The sequence below is a fragment of the Trachymyrmex septentrionalis genome, unplaced genomic scaffold (assembly GCF_001594115.1).
Source record: "Trachymyrmex septentrionalis isolate Tsep2-gDNA-1 unplaced genomic scaffold, Tsep1.0 scaffold80, whole genome shotgun sequence".
Taxonomy (NCBI): Eukaryota; Metazoa; Arthropoda; class Insecta; order Hymenoptera; family Formicidae; genus Trachymyrmex; species Trachymyrmex septentrionalis.
The window spans coordinates 2,073,060-2,095,218 of record NW_017305988.1 but is presented as its reverse complement, the minus strand read 5'-3'; the positions used below and the strand labels follow the sequence as shown (position 1 = coordinate 2,095,218).

Genomic DNA, 22,159 nt, shown 5'->3' with positions numbered 1-22,159 from the left:
TTTATATTATCCATTTTAAATAAATGGATAATATAATGGATATTTTTATAATAATTTTCGGCTCATTTGTAATATACTATAAAATGACTAAACACATTGTTTATAATTATACATTGCTCAGATTCAAAATTAATACTACATTTGCGCGCTCGCGCGCTGAAAACTTATTATTACAATATATCTGTGCGCTCATCAGCTTTGCATTGCAAATGTTACAGATAGAATTAAAATTAATAATACATTTAATGCCGTGCGTTTAAGTAACATTATAGGGACCGTGTGTCGTCAGAGAGCGATTACGCTTTCTCGTCCTGCTCCTACGCCGATCCATTTGACTGTAATCAAATATAAATTACTCTATATATCTATCTAATTCTCTCGTAGATTCACATACGCATTGCATACATGTGCAAAAAGCATTTAAGTACCTGGCACGTCTAAATATTCCTCTATAATTTGTATGTATTTATGTGCATTAGATGGCAATTTATCCAAGGAACGTACACCTTCAGTAGTGGATTGCCAACCTTCGATTGTTTTATATACTGTTTCGACTTTTGCTAATTCCCAAATACTACTCGGCAAATAATCTATGTCCTTCCCATTTAACCGATATCCAACACATACTTTTATCTCTGGTAAGGTATCCAAGATATCAAGCTTTGTTAAGCATATAGAGGTGTATCTAGAATAACAGACAAAACATTCTATATGTAGATTATGATAAAGGTAATATTGTATTAAATTTCAAATCGAGCAATTATTAAAAGACGAATGCTGAAGTTATATTTTATCGATCAAACACAATTTTTTTTCAAATAAGGTAATCTTTTTGTTAATTATACAGAATTATAAATTTTTCATAATTAAAATATAGACAATAACGCAAGGACTAAATGATTTCGTATATAAAAAAAAACATTAAAAAATTAGTTTTGTTATCGAGTTCTAGCGTCAATTTATAACAATATTTGCAGTTTTTTTAAATAATATTTGCGGTCCAATATGACTATGGTAATTACTCAGGAGCCTTAAATCGCATTAATCGATAAAACAGGTGATTTCGAAGTTCGACGCCCATCATCTTTAAAAAAAAATGTTTTTTAATAAGAAATCACTATACACATACCCATTAACTCGAGTTGTAAATTTTAACAATGGTAAATCGAGCCATCCACATCGTCTCTTTCGTTTTGTGGTCACGCCGATCTCATGGCCTCTTTTTTGCAACAGTTCTCCTGTAGAATCAAAAAGTTCCGTGGGGAAGGGCCCATCGCCTACTCTAGTAGTATAGGCTTTCACGACACCAATTATCTCGCCGATTGTGCTGCATGGTAAACCGAGACCTGTCAGTACTCCGCCTATACTACAATTCGAACTTGTCACATACGGATAAGTTCCAAAATCGATATCCAACATCGTTGCATTGGCGCCTTCCACCAAAACTTTCTTGCCATCCTTTAAAGCCTGATGCAAATATTGTACCGTTTCCCTTACGTACGGCCTTATACGTTCAGAATATCTGTGAAAAAATCAACCGTATATTGTAAAGCATACAATTAACATGACCGAATCTACAATTAAATTGGAAGATGGTCATTACACTTACATCTTGTAACGCTCCAATTCGGCTTTAACATCGACATGCAGGGCAGGGAACATTTTTTGATACGATGTAACCAAGGTTTTAAACTTTTGGGAAAACTTATCGAAGTCTCCGAGAAGATCTCCAATCCTGAGTCCAGCTCTAGCGGCTTTATCCGAATACACCGGTCCTATACCTTTTTTTGTAGTCCCCAATGACTGCGTGCCCTTTTCTAGTTCTTCCAACCCATCGACCTGTTGGTGAAAATCAAACACTATATGTGCTCGATCCGATATTATAAGCCTGTCCTGCCAATCTTTAAGTCCCTTAGATTCGTTCTTCTCCAATTCTTCGAACAGACCAGGTAAATGAATCACTACCCCATTGCCTGCAAACACAAGAAAGTACAATTGAATAATATCGATTATATAATTTGTGATATATAACAGAAAGTTATTCAGATAATAATACATATCAAGAGGTATAGAGCAACCTATATGAACAAGTGGAATAATTGTCTGTTTTATATGTATCCATGATATTAGCATCTCGTTAACCTTCATAAAGTATTATTCTATATTCTTTCATTTTACATTAATTTTATTAAAATCATCACAGAGACATGTTACTTTTTCGCAAATCAGAATATCTATAATTCAATTAATTTATTGGTTGATTTGAAGAAGTCATTACCTATTATGGATTTGCATCTGGGATTGATTATTCCACTAGGCAGAAGGTGAAAGTCGAATTCGGCACCTTCTACAACTACAGTATGCCCTGCATTATTTCCTCCCTGTGAAATTACATTAATACTTGAAGAAACAGGGCTCGCCATTATTTATGACGGGAAATATAGCGCGTTGTGATTTGATCATTGAATTGTAAATCAAGAACAGACACAGAATTCCCCGCCATATATACAATGGCCAATATAAACAATGGCATTGAAATTCGGATACAAGTTTACCATGTTGGGGATAAGAAAAATAAGAAAAGGGCAAAAAAGAAAACAGTGCGAAGCAATATTTCATTATATTGAATGTGTGTGTATTATACAATTTATAATACAATTTAAATATAATTTCATTGAGCTCTATTTAAAAAACAGCACATTAATTCCAATCGTACATAACGTATTTCTAATCATCATATACATGTATTTAACATTATTAACTCTCCTATACGGATACAAAATGCAGATATGCATAATTTTGAGTTTCTTATATTAGCATAAATCGATTAATTATTCAGAACATTGATTCCATCATTAATTATGTAAATCGTCCTTGAAAAAGATAAAACGAAAGCTCTATGTTTTTATGATACGCAAAAAATAAAAAATAATTTCATTTTTTTGAGTCATAAAGATAGACTGAGAACTTTCGTGAGTTAATTCTCTCTCTCTTTCAGAAATATATATTTCTTTTATGACCGTCAATTATGTAATATCAGAGATTGTTATACATTCGCGATACTCGCGCGCACAGGTCAGGTGACACGCGGTTGTGGCTAAAAATAAAACTAAGACGAATAAAACGTAAGACGCTTTTCGCATTTCCCGAGTGCTCGCTTGTCATCCGCGGGGAGAGCAAAACGTATGCCAAATGTTCCTTTCGAGGAAATATTTTTAGTCATTCCTGGAAAATTACCCGGAAATTACGCGCGATCTAACCTAATATTCTCTCCGTGCACCCATCACGCGCCGTCCCTCGATCAATCAGCGCGAAAGAGTCCGGGTAATGTCGAGTTCTTTCTCCGAAAGGGAAGATAATCCGATTGTCATTCTGCGTTACGCAGATGAGAGATATCATTTCGTGAATCTCTCGGCTCTCAAGGAACATCACGTCGGTCGTAGATGGCGAGGGTGAGGAAGAGAAATGCGGAGGGATTCGGATATGAAAATCCGAAGGAAAATCGTACCTGACACCTGCAGACGACGTCAGCCTCCATCGCCAGCATGTCCACGACCTTTCCCTTGCCCTCGTCGCCCCATTGCGCGCCGAGGACTACCGTGACCTTCGACACGGTGGACGTCCGCTGTTTCTTCCTCGGCGAAACCGGAACGCCGTCGCCGTTCGCCTGCATCTTTCCTTGAGCGCACGCGGGAACACACCAGACGAACCGTTGGATTGCGCGTCGCTTGCTTGACGTTCAGCGAACGGGATCTTTCCTCCTCTCGCCAAGGAACAGCTGACACGGCGGTAATCCGTAGCGGAACAATCGTGGGCGAGATGTCTGAAAGAGCCGCCTCTACCGCACTCCACCGCCACTCGATCGCTTAGTCGTGGCAATTGGCATTTCCCCCTCCATGTCCGCCCCGCCCCTTCTACTGTTCTTTCCCTCCGTCCGGATTAATTTACCTAACCTAATCCTACCTCATGGAGGTCTGTTCCTTTTAGCTAAAGTTCGCGCACGATTTATCTTCCTTTCTTTCCGCCCTTTGGAGAGAGAAAGTGAAAAGATGAATTGCGCAAAACGTTTTAGTTAAAAAGAACAGACCTGGAGTTCCTTCCACTACGAGCTCTTATCCTATCTAGACTGTATTCCAAAATTCACTGCCAGTGCTGAAAATGTGTACGTAAACTGTAGATTTTCAGCGCTGGCAATGAACTTTGGAACACAGCCAGACAGCCTTTATTAGGATTGGTTTCTATCCATTTCTATTTTTTTTTTTTTATGCAGGCCGTAAATCGTTAACTTATATACCGTAACCGGTAAGTTCAATAGGATATTTACGTAGATTTGCGTACTTACCACTTGCTTTACTTTTATTTCGGTTACTAAATGTATGAAATCGATAGTATCGATATTTTTTAAGTATTATTTATAATTTGCTTTACATATATATGAGAAGTAATACTAATAAATTATAAAGAAAAGCCCCCTATTATGAGATAGCGGCGTTTCTGCTAAACTAATAAATCTTATCTATTGGTTATCCACCATGAATTTATTGCTCTTGGATTGAAAACTATTTAACAGAAAATTCATTATTAGATCATGCTTGTAATCGTTGTAAAACAAGATTTTAAAATTTCGATATCTCCGTTTCATCGAGATGAGCATTTAAACCTTGTTTATTATTTAATAAATAAATATTTGGTGATAAATTCTTCATGTAGTGATAGAGTCGTACTAATATAAAAATGCGGGATATGTTGAATTGTTTAATTACAGAACTTAGATTTGATGATCGTAAAACCATAAGGTGTGGAAATCGTAATATGAGATACCCAGGATATTCCTAATAATTGAATTTGAAATAATCCATGCTCCTATACATATATTACAGTGAAAATCGTTATAAATGTTATTGTACAATAATAACAAAGATAACCGAAATGAACGTCGAGTGCCTACATCTGCGATGCTTGATTCCAGCTATCTGAAAACGAGTTCTGAAAATGAGTTCTATAATCTATCGCATGCACATTTTTCGCGCGCGCCGGCTGTGTTTGTTTGTATTTTAGAAATAATAAATAAAATTTTTTAATTGCAATACTGCATATACTTTGTGTTTTACTATCGATTTCTCGGGGCGTATATTAGGAGCACAATTTTTTGACTTTGCAATTTGCTCACTTTTTACATTTTTCTTTAATTTAAAAAAAAAATGGAATTTGAATTAAATTTTATGTAACGTTATCTTAAAGCTTATTAAATTCCCTTCAAAATGACCTATTATTTTCAAAAGTTCTGCCTACAGATTTCTAGTATTTACCCAAAATAAACTCGGTATCTCATAATAGGGGCCTTTCCTCTATGTTTACCGGCATTATGAAAATTTCAGTTAGATATATGTAACATACTAAGTAATATTCTACCTCCGATAACCTTCGTTTCTGAAAATTGTTAGAAAATATCGGTATTATAAAAATATAAGTATATAATACCACACAGCATATAATACGAAATACTATAATTACGTTTGATTTAATTGATAAAACGAACAGTTCATTTGCGTGACGATAATAATTTGAAGGATATAATCTATTATGCGCACGCTTGATATGTAAATTGCGTCTTTATCTGTCCTTTCATTACTTTTAAACAAATAGCAAAACAAATGTATTTCTTTATCATTATCATTATTCGTGCGGAACGTTGACGTACAAAAACAGAATAATTTTCCCGATCTTTGCGCGCTTACAAAAGATAAGTAGTTTAATAAAATTTTAGGTGCAAATTCAAATCAAGGAAAAATAAATTATAGTATAGAAAAAAAGAATGCAATTATGACAAAAACGGATCGTCAGCAACAGATTGGAGGAAGAGTCTGTCTTATTTTGCAACTATTTAAATGAGACATTTAATTGTTTCAGATTTTTCTCAATTCTTCTAATCTGCTATCGTATTTCAGCATAAAAAAGATGTTGCATTCTGCTACATCTTTTTTATAGCAACAAAATTTATTTTGACACTTTGCAACATCTGTTTTCAACAGACTTGACTATCTGGAATTAACTAAAGCGAGCTAAGCATATCGCTAACGTTTAGCTCATTGAATTAATTCCAGATAGCCAAGTTTATCGAAAATGCTAATTTTATCAATAGAAAGCTAAATAAGTAAGATATGTGGCGAAGTTCATTCCTGTGATTACGTAATGTATAACTTCGTTTTCTGCATGCAGAAAGTTTTTTGAAAGTTTTGATCTGTAAAAACTGATAGATGAGCTCATTTCTTTTTTCGCTTTTTTTACCCTCCTTCATCGATTGCTTTCACTATTAATTATAACTATTAAGTTTCTACTACTGAGAAGTCTGTGATGTCAGATCTCTTTCACAAGAAGAAGATGTAATGAATATAAATCAATGAAATAAGAGAAGCGCTATTTACGATTAAAGTCAGATACTGGAATAATACGTCTATGTATTTAAATAAATTTTTCTCAGATAATGTGACTGCGATCACTTTTCAGTAATTTGCGACACAGTTAAACTGAAATAATACTAATTTCTCCAAATTAAATCAAATCGTCTATTCGATATTATTAGCATCCTGAAATTTGTAAACAACTTGTTGCAGAAAATATTACCTCAACCGAAATTCGACGAAACAAGAAAAAAGAAGAGGCTGTGATGTAAATCTATTAACGAAGTATGATGATAAATATAACGATAAATTAGCATTGTCCGATTTTAATAGATTTGGTTCTTCCTAGGAAGGTTCCCAGAACGAAGATACGAAGTAAAAAAAAAAAATGACGACAGGTTTCGAAATTGCAAATTTCCGAGCAAGCAGTAATACAATGCAACGGTTTCTTGATCCACTCGTGTATCATCTGACATAAGAGCACAGATAGACAGGAAGAAAGAGAGAGAAAGAGAGAGAAAGAGAGAGAAAGATCACGTGTGTAGTGTAACAATATACCCGGACCATGTTCCCCGCACGTTGTTCAATATTTACATCAATGAGACGGATATATTACCGGATTAAGATGACCCCTGTGGCTTTTTAATTATACAGGCCTCAGTGCGTCAGGACATCTGCCCTATAGAAATCGGGACTCTCGATCCCCCGATCCGTTTCCTACTCTACATCAGCGACCCATTTCCCTTGCTACAGAGTATCAATTACATTGTTATTACCCAGTAGTAAGTATCCCGAAGATGTGGTCAGATCGCAGATAATACACTGGTATAAGAGCATGCCGCAACAATGGGACAGGTAGTAAATACACAGAAGCGTGGCCCCCGTCGTGCGAGCAGCGCGATAACGATCGTGCGGTGCAACTATGCGTCTAATTTGGATCTGCCCGCAAAAGAGGATGCGTCTCGCAAAAAAAAAAGGAAGAAGAAGAGGGGTACGTGCCCCACGGGGTTCAAGCGTGTGCATTCGGCCACTCGTACCCCGAAATACGTACGTATGTATGTATGTATATATAGCGAAGGGTTCGTCCTTTGGAGGATTTAGTGAGACTCTCGGGATGACGAGCGAAGCACAAGGCTTGCGGACAAGAAACACGGACTTCAGCATAGCCCGTATACTCGCGGAGGAACTCCCGGGTGCCGACGTCGACGCGCGAAAACAGCGCGAGTCTCCGGAGTGCGATTCCCGGGGAGGAACGAAGGCTGAGAAACGGACGTTGGAACGTGCGGGCGAGCCGGAAAAGCGCAACGCGCCGTATGTTCCCATCGTCGCGGAGCGACAGCGAAACGGTGACCACATCGGCGAGAGCACTACACGGTGGACCGATCTCACGTGGCTTCAGTACACTCGGTACAGACCTCCGAGATTACCTAGGAGGTCTCTCGCTGAAAGACGGGTCAAGCGACAAGCAGGCGATCATCCTCGCATCCCGTTCTCCTCGTCACAGTTGCAGATATTAGAGGAGAAATACAAAAAGGGTGCTTACTTATCCAGGACCGACGTCGTCGAGATGTCCACAACATTACGACTGCCGCAGAACAAAGTATGTCGGTTGCGAGGATTTTTCTTTTGATTATAGTTGACTCAATCCACAATTTTTTATATTTAAGACTTTTAAATGCGAACTTCTTAAGAAAGAACTTTCCTAAATAAAGAAAACAAGGTGTATAATTGTAAAGAGAATTAAAATACCTTTAAAATAATATGATATTAGATCTATTTTTTTTTTTTATAATTAAATTGGTATAGACTCTTTAGTTATTTAAAATAAAATAAAATGAATTATATACTTAATATTTAGCCAAAGCGAGAAAGAAAATTTTAGTGCAGTTCAGTACAGCAATAAAAAAACAAACGTATTTAACATTGGCTGCGTTTAGCAGAAGTCCATTCAAGCAGAACAACAAGTCACAATAACGTCAAAGTGATATTAAAATGAATCGGAAACGATTAAAGAATGACTTTTAATGATCATTTTAGAGTCATTTTGTGTGATATCATAGTGACTTGTTGTTTTGCTTGGACAATGCTTTAATAAACGTTCTGTGCCGATTGGATTATATTTGTAGATCTAGGAAATAGTCTCTAAGTCAGCTAAGAAAATTTCTAACGATTGCAAAATAAATATTCTTCTGAATGAGCGTTACCGCGTTCTGTCTGCAGGAATCATAACGTCTGCCGCGAAGCGCAAATTAGCGCAGTAGCCAATCACTTTTCCATAAAAGCGAAAAAATGGGCGAATTCAAGACGGCAAAGCAGAGAGGCTTACCGAGCGATTGAATATGATTGGTTGGATCTATAGTTAACAACCAATTATGTTCATTTGCTCGCGGCGAGCAGAGACTAGACGCTTTGTTAACTTTAACGCGTCCATTCTCTTTCGCTTTTATGGAAAAACGATAAATTGAATTGCTCTCGCGTCAATTTCAAGCATTGCCGCGTTCTATGCATCATAACAATACGGACCGGTTTCACCAGCGCCAATTATTCAATCGGCCTTTAACTGACCAATCGCTGTTTAGTAGAATTGACTGTCTGTACTTCCGTCCTTATCTTGTTCTGTTGCTAGTAAATAGAGACGTTGCGCGATATTGATGAAGATTATCGAAATTTGAACTTATTATTGTGTTCGCAGATCAAGATCTGGTTTCAAAATCGTCGAGCAAGACAGAAACGGGAATTGTTAAACTCCACGATAACAGCGCGATGATTCGACAACAATGGAAACCAACATTTAGATCGAGGAGGATTCGACAATGTACCGAATTTAAATCACAATTATTTCGAGCAACTCGACTTTCGGCTATTTATTTCGTGCCTTTCGATCACTGTACTGTAAATAAACTTATTTATATACAATTTTAGCGCCAAATTATTACGATTATTTCCAATCACGCGAGAAATTAAGTCCACGCAATGATATCTAAATGTGCGATCATTGAAAATCATATGTTAGCGCCTAACAGAAAAAGTTCTTACAACGTTCGATAGAGGAAGTCTTGAATCGTTATAAATCATTGAAACACGTCAGTAAATAATCTCGCGATGATAAGAAAATTCCAAAGAGAAACATTATAAAGAAATTTTTTCAGAATAAATGTATAATATGAAGAATAGAAGCACCGATAAGATTAAAGATCTGGGCAAATTTTCGGCGGTATAAAAAGGGCCCGGAGGTAATTGAAGAACGCTGACATTATCGACAATTGATATAAATATGCTATAATATTATATTATTAACAAAAATATTTGGTTTATATATTATTAAATTCATGATTTTTTATTACATAAATGTTCCATAAATAAATATGCATATTTGTAAAGCTATAATATCCTATATATAATATATATTGTAGAAAAATTACAATTTTTTTTCTACAGTTATCATCTCTGTTGATAATCAAACTTTGACAATAACACAAAATCACAATTTTAAAGAAAAATTGAGTATTATTGAGTTTTAAATGCATAAATACATCTATAAACTAATAAATTATAAAATAAGTACAATATTATCAGTTTTTAACTCTTAATCACTTTAATATTCACAAGGACGCGAACTCCCATAAGGATATCGGTCATTAATAGTATCTTGTCGGTGATAGGAGTAATGCACATCGTATTTTTCTGTCTCGTGAAGTAATAATTTGACATCGTGGACGTCCAAACAACGCGTTTATCATACATGGACGTATGTCTTCATAAAGACATCTTGTAGGATGTAGTCTTTTGTATGTACTGCCTAAAAACGTCTAACAAACACAGATAATTAATTCTGAAAAAAATTCTTCTTTTCTTTATATAAATTTTTGGGAAAAAGAGGATATCAAATAGTTATCGTCAGCAAGGTTTGAGAACTATCACAAAATTTATTAATTTTCATCTCGGCTGAAGCCCATAATTATAGGAACTCACATTCAAGGCATCATCCCATCAGATATTTATTAAAAAAAGGTAACAATTTTTCACTGAAAAATCTCATCATATTGCACCTTTTAGCCTATTTGATGTGGTTTTTTTAAATATGAGTAATTGAATTTTACTGTCTCCTTCTAGCGATGTCGTGCACTGTTTGAAAATTGAACAAATCGGCTCGTATCGTGACTTTTATTAGAGGATCTTCACTCAACCTAATGCTTAAACTAATGGCGATGCATAATAATTTGTAAAATAAATGTTAAAAGTATAAAAAAAATTTTATTTTTTTTTCTTTACGTACCAGAGTATGTATACCAATTATGTATCTTGAACCGTGTGAAAGTTACAGAACTGAGTAAATTTACTAGGTAAATCTAATACTAATGAAATTATAAATATTCCAATAAACTGATTCGCTTTTGTAATTTTAAACTTCGTTTCAAAATATACAATCTAATCTTTAAATTTTCAAGATAATTTTGTAAAAAGAAAGCGTTAAATTAAACAATTCTTCTCTCATACATTATTTCAATACGAAATGTAAAGAAATTTATTTGTTTATATCTTTAAAATCTCTAATTTTGATCATATCGTTGAAATTTAAAGTAACGCGAATAATGGGTACGCAAATATAAGGCGGGAATTCCTGAAAATGGCGGACCAATCAACGTGCGACTTTCCATGTCACGACTCTAGTTAGAATCTATAGGTCTGTTTGCGTTGCTTGAAATCCCCAAAAATTTTGAACTTAAAACTAGATATATATATTTGAGCGTTGAAAAGAGAGAAAGCGCTGCAAAAAGCACGAACAGATTTTATACCACAGCATAACTAGTAGGAACATTCCGTGAAAAATTGCGTGTTCGTTTTGAGCCGGATCTAATGAAATGCAAGACGACAGAAACGTATATATACAAACACTTGGCTATCCTTTTTGTGACTTCTCATACCTTCCTTCTTCTTCTTTTATGTGCTCCGATACTCGTGCAACTTCGGATAGTTAGGCATTTATGCGTGTATGTACATAAACAATTTTACAAGTATCTCTGGAAAGAATAGATAGGACACCTTCTATTCGGTCCTACATTAGATAGCGAATGATCACGTGACCGGCACGTTGATCAAACGTGCCAACACGAAAGTGTCCCTACTGGTTATACATACTTATGTCTATACTAGTTTGTACCATGGTCTATAGTTTATACGTTCCGCGTGTACGTACATACGTGTATGCGTGCTTCGTATTTGATTGATATATATAGTACGCGGTGAAGATTTCGTTCCTTCACGAGCGGTATAATTCTGTCCGATTCTGTCTGTCACCGATAGCTGTACGTAGAGTTATTGTTTCAATATAACGGATAAGGCTAACGATGCCGCTGCAAGTTCACGACGTTCAGGTAAATATCCCATCGAGATCGGACGTGAGCGATTCTCTTTGAGATCGCACGCGACTCGAGAGGGAATAACTGTTTTGGGGGTTATCCAGAGCAAATCTTCACACTCGCACGTATCTCTTTGTCGTTTCTTCATTCCTCTCGATTGAAATACTCCCGTAAGCTGAATAGTTTATCTTTTATCTTATTATTTGCAGCAAAATGTCGTGGAGCCAATGCAGGTTGATGCTCCTACAGAGGATAATGATAATGCTGAAGAAGAACCATATATAGTAGAAAACCCGACGCTAGTACGTATAAAGATCGGTTTTCAATATAAAAACAATTCTATATTTGTTAATCATAGAAATTCAATTTTATTCTATGATTGTTTTCTTACTGTTTCATCAGGACTTGGAAGTATATGCCAATAGCTATACTGGACTCGCAAAACTACACAGGCTTATATATATCGCTGATCATTGTCCATCGTTACGAATAGAAGCATTAAAGATGGCAATTACTTATGTGATGACTACATACAACGTTGGACTTTATATAATGTTGCATAAAAAGCTTGTGGAAGCTATGGGCTATACTCCTGGATTACCAGATATAGCGGCACAGTCAACCTCTCAGGATATGCCAACACTGGATCAGACATGGGTAGAGACTCGATCTAAGAAGGCTGCTCTTAAATTAGAAAAGTTCGATACTGATTTGAAAAATTACAAGAGCAACTCTATCAAGGAGAGCATACGAAGAGGTCACGATGATTTGGGAGATCACTACTTGAATTGTGGCGATCTCGTTCATGCTTTAAAATGTTACTCTAGAGCAAGGGATTACTGTACTAGCGGCAAGCATGTTGTGAACATGTGTTTGAATGTAATCAAAGTTTCTGTTTATCTACAAAATTGGTCTCATGTACTTAGTTATGTCACCAAGGCTGAAAGTACACCAGACTTTCCAGAACTGCACGGTAAAGACAACAATCAAGCGATAGTCACAAAGTTAAAAGTGGCAGCGGGCTTGGCAGAATTGGCAACAAGAAAATATAAAATGGCCGCAAAACATTTTTTACAAGCGTCTTTAGATCATTGCGACTGCCCTGAATTGCTGTCCCCTGGAAATGTAGCTCTTTATGGAGGACTTTGTGCTTTAGCAACTTTTGATAGACACGAATTACAAAAACAAGTTATATTTAGTAGTTCCTTCAAATTATTTCTAGAATTAGAACCACAACTCCGAGATATAATTTTCAAATTTTATGAATCAAAATATGCATCCTGTTTGAAATTGCTCGATGAGATAAAGGATAATATTCTCTTGGATATGTACATAGCACCTCATGTAAACCTGTTGTATACACAAATTCGAAATAGAGCCTTGATACAATATTTTAGTCCTTACTTAAGTGCAGACATGAGAAGAATGGCGACCGCATTCAATAGAACTGTATCTGAATTAGAAGACGAACTCATGCAACTTATTCTCGACGGTCAGATTCAGGCTCGTATAGATTCACACAACAAGGTGAGAGGCTGCACTTGATTTACATATAACATTTTATTTTTCTCAAAGTACCATTACATGGGAGCATCAAGTATCTATCCAGAAACTTGAGCATTGCGCATGATTATAAATCTTCTAAAATTTCAGCTTCTTAATGCAAAAGATAAATTAACAATGGTTATGTTCTGATATATATTGTCGTAATATATATAATACTAAAAATTCAATTTATTTACATTATATTCCACCCCTAGCAGTGCGCATTAAATTCAATGCATTTCAGTAAAATTATTATTTATTTAATAAATATATCATTGTACACATGATCTAACGCTTGATGCTCCTATGCATAGGTATCTTTAGATATTTATAAATTATGTGAGAGTATGTATTGTAATCAATTATTAGGAAGTATATAGATTTAATTGTGCAATTGATATAATTATTACAGATTTTATACGCAAAAGATGTCGATCAACGTAGCACTACTTTTGAAAAATCTATGAGTGTTGGAAAAGATTATCAGAGGCGTACTCGTATGTTGATCTTAAGAGCTGCGATGTTAAAACAGCATATTCACGTGAAGGTGAAGTATACTTTTTTTGCAATTATGTTTTCTCATTGTTAGTATATCAACTATATAAACTTCATCAAAAAATATCTTGCTTATCGTTCTATTTAAAAATGTTTTTGTCATGATAGAGTCCTCAACGGGACAGTACACAAGGAGGTGAAATGTCAGTAGCACCTGGAAATGGCACTTTAGCTGTAAAAAATTGAAACTGTATGCGCGTTAACTGGAAAAAGCAAATTTATATGCGTGTCTCTCTTTCAACTGCCATGTCCATCTAGGTATGAGAAGATAAGATTTCACTATCACATTCGACATTGCGTTATTTCTGCAAAGTCAATGACCTGTACCTCATTTTCAACATATGTATAATATATAACACATGTACACATACACACATATACACACACATACGAGTTAATCAAAAAGAAATCAGACTTATAAAAATTTGAATATTTACATAATTTATATTTGGAATCCACATTCCCTTCAAAGTAGTGTACATTGATCTCATTACTTTCATCATGCCTCAAACGTCCTTTAGAAATCTTTATCTCAAATTATGTTAAACATCTTTTGTGATTTAGCCTGGAATATTCTTGATTCTTGATCGAAACGCCGCTTCTTGAGTTTCAATTTTATTGTGAAAAATAACAAGAATCTTAATTGTTTTTTCAACAATTAAGAAGATCATGCACCAAGAATTTGTTTCTGCCAGTCAGCCAATAAACGCAGATTTTTTTTAATTGCAACATTTTGAGGTGCTCGCGTGAAGATGCAAGAATTTAAAACTTGGATGTAATTAAGGACATTCAGAGTGAATCGTAAAAGGTGCTTTCAGACAAAGATTCCAGAGTGCATTATGAAAGCAGTGGAATCGCTATATAAAATTAGAAAGAAATTTGAAGGTGATGAGAGATCAGATGTAAATTAGATAAATATATTCAAATTTTTATAGGACTCTCCTGTTTCTTTTTTATTGACTTATGTATATTATTGCTATGTTGCGTTGTTTTAAAAGAATAAAGTGACTTTATCTCCAGTATGATTAATAATAATAAAATCATAAAAGAGGAAATTGTAAAACTAATTTCCTGATTAATTAATGCAATGTGGTCTTTTGCAACAAAATTATATTTAAAAAATCATAAATCTTAAGTTCCTCTGTATACAAGCGATGCGAATAAACCTAAGACTTTAATATACTCTATTAAGATTTAGAATAATTATAAATAAATTTATTGCGTTAACAGCTTTATGCAAATCTATCATCCTTATACAATTTGTTTTATTTTCTCGTATTTCCTAATTCAATAAAAGAAGTAAAATTTGCAATTTTTTTTTTTATAAATGTGTGATGTTTTAATATTTATCAAATAAAAATGTTTTATATACGTGCGAGTAAAAAATACCGAATGGTATAGATTACGTTATTCTTCAACAGCATTACAACCTGATTTAAGCCTTAATCTCTTGGAGAAAAGTAATTTTGGTGGATTTTGGTTTTCTCTTGTTCCATTACAATTGTAATTTTTGTAGGAAAAATAAACTTACCCACATTGGATAATTACACGTATGCGCGCTTCCCATTAAATTTATACCTGCTGGCGCTGCCATACAGAGCTCTGCTTTGCTTCGTCACGTGAGAAAAAGCAGAGCTTTCATTGGAGATCGCTTCATCGCGTCCGATGTGCAGCAGGTATTTATTTCGCGTATCCGGAAGTGACTGACTTGGAAACGCGAGTTGGAGGGATATATGTAGATCGCGCCAGATCGCGCCGAGTGCATCTAATCGATATGGACGGTGGCAACATACGAGATCTCGTCGGTCATATATAAACAGATATAAACAGATCGTATGCATCTTCTGATTGACGGCGAATGGGAGATAAGTCACAATCAAGGTACTCGCATCGCACGAGAAAATCGGAACACGTTTGTCGCTTCTACGCGTATCTTAGTTCTCGCGAATCTCGCGACCGGATGTGTCGTCATGCTGTGTTGGCCAAGTCGGGACATGATGACAGACTTTATACATTAACATCCTAACCGCTAATCGGAGTACATAATTATTTTTGCGACTGGACGTGAACGCGTAAACGTCCAAACATGGTGTTGGCGGATCTCGGACGTAAGATTACGTCCGCTCTGCGGTCGCTCAGCAATGCGACCGTCATCAACGAAGAAGTGAGTTTATTTATCAGCCTATCCGCAATAACGCGTGAAACGACTTCCTCAAGGATGATTTGTAAACAAAAAAAAAACAAAAAAAACAGAATGATACGATTCCGTACCTCTCTATACGTATTCGACGTTATTTCTCTTATCTTTAGACAGCGCGCTTGAAAATTTCCATTTATTTCTAACAATATTGTTGTACGTGTCGAACTTATGTTTACATCATAGCTTGAATTTTCCATTTGTTCGAGAACGTCGACAATACTGTAATCAAGAGACACAATGAATTTTAGAGGATTGTCCTTTTATTGATTTTTCAGAAATAATTTGATTAGAACTCTTGATTTCTTATATATTGTAGTGTTTATATTATATTCTGTTTTTTTTTAAATATAACTGGATGTTTTTCATTTCAATGACACAAGTTGACAAAAGTGTCAGTCTATCTTTGTTACTCACAGAAGGCCTATTTTTTTTTTATTTCTACACTTTCTAAACTGGTGCATAGTGCAATAAGTTGAAGTGGAACAAATATATATTTTAAATATGAAAAAAGATAGAATGATACTTGTGTTGATTTGTGCTATTAAATGGAAAGCACATTAGATTTGTATCATACAGCTTTATCAATTAACACTAATATTTCGACAGGTTTTAAATTCTATGCTGAAAGAGATATGTGCAGCATTACTTGAAGCTGATGTAAATATTAGATTAGTGAAAAAATTACGAGAAAATGTACGTAAAGTTATCGATTTTGATGATATGGCTGGTGGTATTAATAAAAGGAGGATGATACAGAGTGCAGTTTTCAAAGAGCTCGTAAAGGTTGGTATATCATTTGATTTCTTACAAAAACTTATAATGTTAAAAGTGTATTCCTCAGTATTTGTAAATATACTGACAGTTGTTTTAACCGACGATTCTTTTTTAGTTGATTGATCCTGGTGTCAAAGCTTATCAACCAGTAAAAGGCCGTCCTAACATAATTATGTTTGTTGGTTTACAAGGGTCAGGTAAAACAACAACTTGTACCAAACTGGCGTATCATTATCTTAAGAAAAATTGGAAGGCGTGCTTAGTATGCGCCGATACTTTTCGTGCTGGTGCATACGATCAGATAAAGCAGAATGCCACAAAAGCTAGAATACCATTTTATGGAAGGTAAATAAAGAACAGAAAATATTTATTGCAACCTACGTTATTATGCTACTACAGATTATTGTGTTATGCTAACAATTTCTAAATTTAGTTATACAGAAGTAGATCCTGTAACAATTGCACAAGATGGTGTAGACATGTTCAAGAAGGAAGGATACGAGATTATTATTGTAGATACAAGTGGAAGGCATAAACAGGAAGAGTCATTATTCGAGGAAATGTTACAAGTCGCCAATGCTGTGGTAAAATTATAGCACTTTTTCAAAAAATAATGCATAGAGAAAAGAAATTTTTTTAATCCTAAGTCTGCATATTCCAGCAACCAGACAATATAATTTTTGTAATGGATGCAACGATAGGTCAAGCGTGTGAAGCACAGGCAAAAGCTTTTAAAGAACGCGTTAACGTTGGTTCCATCATAATCACAAAGTTAGATGGCCACGCTAAAGGTGGTGGAGCACTTTCAGCGTAAGTTCTTTTTTTCTAATTTTTATTTTAACACTTTTATATACTTCTTGTTTTTTATAATATGTTTATGCAAACTAAACAGTGAAGTTATTTCATTATACTTCTAGCATAAACAATTTCATATAATTAATATAATATTATATACACATATATATAATGTTATATATATATATTTTTTTTTTTTTCAGTGTTGCAGCGACACAAAGTCCTGTAATATTTGTTGGTACAGGAGAACATATAGACGACCTAGAACCATTTAAAACGAAACCATTCATTAGCAAGTTGCTAGGTATGGGAGATATTGAAGGTCTTATTGACAAAGTAAATGAACTCAACTTGGACGATAACGAAGAATTACTTGAAAAGATCAAACATGGTCAATTTACTTTACGAGATATGTATGAACAGTTTCAAAATATCATGAAGATGGGACCATTTTCACAACTAATGGTAAATAATATTAAAAAATAACGCGCGTGCGTGCGTGTAGGATTAACGTGCCCAATTTTTTGGTCTTAAATAATTTTTTACTCAAATCCTATCAATTTTACAGAAAAACTGCAAAAGATAAAGATTGTTTATTTTGTTCTTGTAGAACTCTACAAATTTTTTCAGAATTTTTTAGCTCAACTTTTTAGCACTACATTTTCTCATTTTTACCAATATGAGAAAATACGGTATTAAAAAATTCTAAAAGAATTCTTAGAGTTCTGAGAAGAGAATAAACAATTTTTGTCTCTTACAGTTTTTCTGTAAAGTTGATAGTATTTGAGTAAAAAATTATTGAAGACCAATTTTTGGCAATTTTTAGCAATTAATATCTTGTTAACTATTGCGAAAATTGCAAAGTGGTAGAGAACTTTTTTTCTCAGTTTAGTCCACAGTTTTCTGTTCCGAAAGACTTATCACTAATTTCCAAATACCCTGTGTACGCACACGCGCACGCCCCCCCCCCCCACACACACACACACACACACGTGTGTAAAACTAATGTAAAATATTCTTTTAAAATTTTATTGTATGTAGAATATGATTCCTGGATTTAGTCAAGACTTCATGTCCAAAGGGACAGAGCAAGAATCAATGGCAAGATTAAAACGACTCATGACTATTATGGACAGTATGAACGATTCAGGTTTGTTTAAAATGTTTCCTTTATATTTTTTTCATGAAAATTTATCTAATTTCTCAGTAATATTTACGTCTTTATTTCAGAGCTGGACAGTAGAGATGGAGCCAAGTTATTCAGTAAACAACCTGGAAGGATAATGAGAGTGGCAAGGGGTTCTGGTGTGACGGAAAAAGAGGTCAAAGATTTAATTACGCAATATACAAAATTCGCAGCGGTTGTTAAGAAAATGGGAGGCATAAAGGGTTTGTTCAAGGCGGGAGATATGGCGAAAAACGTTAATCCTACACAAATGGCAAAACTGAATCATCAAATGGCTAAAATGATGGATCCACGTGTATTACATCAAATGGGTGAGCAATTTTGTACAAATTGAAATCTTATTTTAATGATTTAAGCACAATTTTATGCAAGAGAGTTCTTCATAAATTTTGTTATTAAAATTAAAGTATTTCATTCGCTGTAATATATCTTAAAAATACGGACAGTCTCATTATATTATAATGCTTTTCGTATTGTTTCTTAATTTATTTCAAACTTTTCACTTTCGACCATTTTTTAAAAACACGGTGTATCTTTACTATAATTATTTTAGGTGGTATGCCAGGATTGCAAAATATAATGAAACAGTTACAACAGGGCGCGGCAGGTGGATTGGGAAATTTAATGGGAGGTTTCGGTGGTAAATCCTGAGATGAGGTTTCGGGCAGTGCATACTGCCGATAAGGACATTAAATACCATTACATACATCTCACGAAAAAGTTATCTGTCGTATCTGTCTTATCTACAATACCGGAGAAATTATATTTAAAAACTTTTTGTTTACATACACATGCGTTTTATAAGTGATGAAATCAAGAAAATGTGCAGCGACGTTGATAGTACATTCATAAACATCTTTCTATCGTTTTTTTAATCGCTCATCGAATCGTAAATATCTTTGGATGTAATGCAATAAATTATCAAAATACGCTATGAAATGCGTATCATAAGAGAAAGCTAATTTATTTCGACATTGTTCATAGCCCTCTCATCTATCCTTGTATCGTATATTTTGTTAGAAGATATTTATAAAAGAGTTTGTTGTTACTTTTTGTTGTTCTTTTAATATTAAATACTCTAACTACATGGGAAAAAGTTTCAGTTGGATATTATTGTTATCGTAATTAAATAAAAAAAGTACATATGTTAAATGTATATAATTATCAATGTAAATATTCATATAAAGGAATGTATGTATTATTATAAAGAAATAAAAATTGGCAATGCAATTGTTTTTAAATTTCGGGTAAAACAGTTTCATATATTTCATACTTTATGACATTGGTATAACGAGATCAGTTAACATGGTTTGAATAATTATAATAATAATTATCTTATCTATATACGCAGTACTTAAAAAAATAAAATTGACTATTTGCGAATTTAAAGTCTTATTCTGAAACGGACGACTGTTGTACGCTTATTTATTATGGATAATATATAACATTTTCGAAATAGTTATATTTTTCATCATTGCTGTTATGTCTCCTTTTAAAATTATTTAATAGAGAATATCTTAAAATTATTTCGCGAATACCATTTGCTTGTGAAGCAATAAACAATATGTAGGAAACGCGCGCGCGTATATTTTTATGTAATATACAATTTAACGCGCGTATATATTTTTTATTCGACTCAACCAGGTACAAGTGCTATGCCCTATTACAGCATATAATACTGTGCTTGAAATATTTTAGCAACTTAGTTGTACAAAAGAATCTTTGAGCAACTGAGGTAGAGTGTACATCACGTAATATTAAATAGGAATGCGATGGAATGGATCATTTTAATGTAAAATGTCTTAAGCTTTATAATAATAATTATATCATTGATTGTATGTATTTAAAGTATTCCTATTTTATTACTTGTCTGACTCCTTAAATAATACTTTCGAGATGGTACGTGTCAAAGGAAATGTCTCATTTGTACCATAACACGTGCCGTTCCAATCATCAACGTTTAAAGATAGAATCATGGCTCCCTTAAAACCATTGGTACGAATCCACATACTCTACAATGCAAACATTTCAATTGAGCTTATATCATTATATGTTACATTACACATTACAGATAGATTTTACAAATCTGCTGAATGCTTGATGTTGTGTTAACAATATAAAACGCGTTACCTTGTAAGAAACGCTTTCCTCATTGTCGTAAGATATCCATTCCCTGTCTTTGAACGCATATGGCACATGACTTTCTTTATTAAAAACGCTCTCAGCTCCGGATTTTAAAAATTGACAAATCGTAGGATAAGACACAAAGCCTTTTACGCCAAGCTTTCCGAATCCGCTAGCCGGAGCTTGTAAACCATGATTCATTGGATTGTCCAGTTTGTATGTGTGACCATAAGCCGGTATACCAATAACAATTTTCTCACGTGGCATTCCCTTCGCTATCCAGTATTGAGCAGAGAAATTCACATTTAATGTGGATAAATAGCCTGTTTCTGTACAACGAGGAAAGAGTGGGGCATTCAGATCTGTTACCGGGAAGTACCAAACGTAAAAATGATAATCATATGACATGAGATTTATAAAGTCAATGTGCCTGAAAAATATGACACAATTTGTAATATTATTTTATGATATTCTAGATAATTATTATATTCTTGTACAGTACATACTCTGCCATTTCAGGAATACTATAACTCTGATCCACAATGGCCTGTGGCGCTGCAACTGCTACTGTTAAAATCAATTTTTGTCCACTACGATCAAATTCTTTTCGTAATTCTTGTAATAATTGCGCAAAGTGTATTTTTTCACGCTCATCCGCACCTAACCAGGCTGGAAACTCCCAGTCAACGTCAAAGCCATCCAAATGGAAGGTTTTGGTAATGTTTAATACTGACTGGATAAACCTGAACATAGGGACATGTTTATAATATTTGTATATCTAGAATATGTATCACACATAAGAATGGAAAGCAGCATGGTGGACATACTTTTTTCTATTCGCGTGATTTTTTACCATCTCGGAGAAACCATTATGGAGCTCATTGTTTCCGCCGGCGCTGATCATGACCTTCAAGTTAGGTTCGAGATTCTTTAAAGCCACTACTCGCTCATAAACCGGCGCATCGTCGCCTATGTCGAGCGTATTGTTCACCACGCTCGCAAAACCCACGATAATATGCGTACAAATATGAGGGTCAATGTGCGACGGACTGAGCTCCCACGACGTGTTCAGGTCCCCCGGTATTGTATAGTAGCACACGAGGACCTGGCTAAACATAGAATAGATTTCAAATAACATACACTTAGATTGCTGGATAGTCAAATATGTAAAAATCGGATTGTACAGGGTTTGTTACAAATTTTTATTAACAGAATGCTA

The 22,159-nt window shown here is 34.6% G+C and overlaps 5 protein-coding genes across 7 annotated transcripts in view; 3 read left to right on the top strand and 2 right to left on the bottom strand.

Moving 5' to 3' along the window:
* Nucleotides 1-120: 120 nt before the first annotated feature.
* Nucleotides 121-3,836, bottom strand: LOC108754764 (adenylosuccinate synthetase). Its single transcript, XM_018497344.1, has 6 exons — nucleotides 3,509-3,836; nucleotides 2,279-2,381; nucleotides 1,610-1,973; nucleotides 1,130-1,522; nucleotides 429-685; nucleotides 121-335 (listed from the first exon to the last, which is right to left on the bottom strand). Exons 1-6 carry the CDS (start codon nucleotides 3,671-3,673, stop codon nucleotides 286-288), a joined length of 1,332 nt encoding a protein of 443 aa, XP_018352846.1. The 5' UTR covers nucleotides 3,674-3,836; the 3' UTR covers nucleotides 121-285.
* Nucleotides 3,837-3,946: 110 nt separating this feature from the next.
* On the top strand, nucleotides 3,947-9,400 carry LOC108754765 (homeobox protein XHOX-7.1). Its single transcript, XM_018497345.1, is given in 5 exon segments — nucleotides 3,947-4,302; nucleotides 6,615-7,363; nucleotides 7,366-7,445; nucleotides 7,447-8,001; nucleotides 9,094-9,400. Coding segments are annotated over 4 exon segments (750 nt in total). The 5' UTR covers nucleotides 3,947-4,302; nucleotides 6,615-7,323; the 3' UTR covers nucleotides 9,169-9,400.
* Nucleotides 9,401-11,218: 1,818 nt separating this feature from the next.
* On the top strand, nucleotides 11,219-14,793 carry LOC108754763 (COP9 signalosome complex subunit 1). 3 transcript variants are annotated; one of them, XM_018497342.1, is made up of 5 exons: nucleotides 11,219-11,281; nucleotides 11,971-12,063; nucleotides 12,164-13,288; nucleotides 13,719-13,853; nucleotides 13,970-14,047. In XM_018497342.1, the coding sequence occupies exons 1-5, from the start codon at nucleotides 11,264-11,266 to the stop codon at nucleotides 14,045-14,047; spliced, it is 1,449 nt and encodes a 482-aa protein (XP_018352844.1). In that variant the 5' UTR covers nucleotides 11,219-11,263. The 3 variants fall into 3 exon arrangements, with proteins under 3 accessions (XP_018352844.1, XP_018352843.1, XP_018352845.1); XM_018497341.1 differs by lacking the exon at nucleotides 11,219-11,281 and adding an exon at nucleotides 11,750-11,776 and having other exon boundaries at nucleotides 13,970-14,793; XM_018497343.1 differs by lacking the exon at nucleotides 11,219-11,281 and adding an exon at nucleotides 11,783-11,882.
* A 1,154-nt stretch (nucleotides 14,794-15,947) lies between these two features.
* LOC108754627 (signal recognition particle 54 kDa protein) lies at nucleotides 15,948-19,826 on the top strand. Its single transcript, XM_018497064.1, has 9 exons — nucleotides 15,948-16,025; nucleotides 16,668-16,844; nucleotides 16,951-17,180; nucleotides 17,269-17,419; nucleotides 17,497-17,645; nucleotides 17,834-18,095; nucleotides 18,672-18,780; nucleotides 18,861-19,127; nucleotides 19,370-19,826. Exons 1-9 carry the CDS (start codon nucleotides 15,948-15,950, stop codon nucleotides 19,465-19,467), a joined length of 1,521 nt encoding a protein of 506 aa, XP_018352566.1. The 3' UTR covers nucleotides 19,468-19,826.
* Nucleotides 19,827-20,066: 240 nt separating this feature from the next.
* LOC108754625 (chitinase-3-like protein 2) overlaps nucleotides 20,067-22,159 on the bottom strand; it is a 4,280-nt gene continuing 2,187 nt past the window's right edge. Inside the window, exons 3-6 of the mRNA XM_018497061.1 lie at nucleotides 21,768-22,049; nucleotides 21,447-21,683; nucleotides 20,947-21,370; nucleotides 20,067-20,828 (exon numbers count right to left, since the gene is read on the bottom strand). Of these exons, the coding sequence (XP_018352563.1) occupies nucleotides 20,679-20,828; nucleotides 20,947-21,370; nucleotides 21,447-21,683; nucleotides 21,768-22,049 (1,093 nt within the window). The 3' untranslated portion in view covers nucleotides 20,067-20,678. The remainder of the gene's footprint in view (nucleotides 20,829-20,946; nucleotides 21,371-21,446; nucleotides 21,684-21,767; nucleotides 22,050-22,159) is intronic.